At 51.3% G+C, this 1,056-nt stretch overlaps 1 protein-coding gene across 1 annotated transcript in view; it reads left to right on the top strand.

Annotated features, from left to right (window-relative positions):
• Positions 1-1,056, top strand: part of LOC111955425 (TBC1 domain family member 20) — a 23,105-nt gene that overhangs the window by 13,493 nt on the left and 8,556 nt on the right. Inside the window, exon 7 of the mRNA XM_023975649.1 lies at positions 295-479. Coding sequence (XP_023831417.1) covers positions 295-479 — 185 coding nt within the window. The remainder of the gene's footprint in view (positions 1-294; positions 480-1,056) is intronic.

The raw sequence follows: 1,056 nt of genomic DNA, 5'->3' as shown, positions 1-1,056 counted from the left end.
CCCCCGTGCCTAGTAACCCGAGAGCAGACGAAAAACTACTGTGGCCTAGTAACCCGGGGGGGGGGGGCTTAACCCTTTGACTATGTGCCCGGCCAAAACCCAAAATCGTTACTCACCGCACATCTCCCGGATCAGAACACAGTCTGATGTTCATGGTAGACGTTGATCTACTATGAATGTCGATTTGAAACGTATTAATTGGGTTTTAACAGAATGTAGCTAGACGAATTGTCACCACTCTCTACTGATTGGTTGAATGTGACAGAGCATGCTAATATTCTGTCTCCTTTGTAGATCGTCCTGCACAGGGAGAAGGAGGTGAAGCAAACCGAGTGTGACATGGCCATGGTGCACCAACTCCTGTCTAAAATCCCCCAGGACCTGCCCTACGAGGAGCTCATCACCCAGGCCCACTGCCTCTTTACCCGCTACCCACCCTCCCTGCTGGCCAAGCGTGCTGCTCTGCAGTCCCGCAAGAGGTGAGTGTGTCAGGGTCTCTCTCTATAACTTACAGGACCTTTGGGAGGGGAGGAGACTGCTTCAACCAACTAGTAGTCCAGTGTTATGACTACTGTTGTCAGGATCTATGATCTAAAGAACAGAGCAGAGGCTTCTGCCTCTGGCTTAGGAATTAATGGAGATGTGGATCCTGCCAGTCACTTGGTAACGGAGGAGACATTACTTGGAAACAAATGTAGCACAGTCAGATTGAGCTTGTAGATGGTGGAAAATGAACTGCAGTGTAGACCCAGCAGGGGATTCCATCCAGCCTGCAGACTCTTGGATGTCTGTCTGCTGCAAGGGATGGGATTTTACTGTTCAGGCCTGGCGTGGATCCTCTAGACCCCTTAAATTCAGATCTGGACCTCAAAGCCTAAAAAGGAAGTCAGGGAGGGGGGGGACAGGGGGATCAGGTCGCTGACTAGTGGGGGCTGTAGTCTGATCGTCTGGGGGTAGAAGCTATTGGCCAGTCTGTCAGTTTTAGCCATGATGCTCCTATACTGCCTGCGTCTGAGGGATGGGAGAACAGGCCGTTTCTGAGGGATGGGAGAACAG

The sequence above is a fragment of the Salvelinus sp. IW2-2015 genome, linkage group LG31, assembly GCF_002910315.2.
Source record: "Salvelinus sp. IW2-2015 linkage group LG31, ASM291031v2, whole genome shotgun sequence".
In the NCBI taxonomy this organism is placed as follows: Eukaryota; Metazoa; Chordata; class Actinopteri; order Salmoniformes; family Salmonidae; genus Salvelinus; species Salvelinus sp. IW2-2015.
Note: the sequence above shows the minus strand (reverse complement) of the source record. Positions and strands in the feature narration are given on the sequence as shown.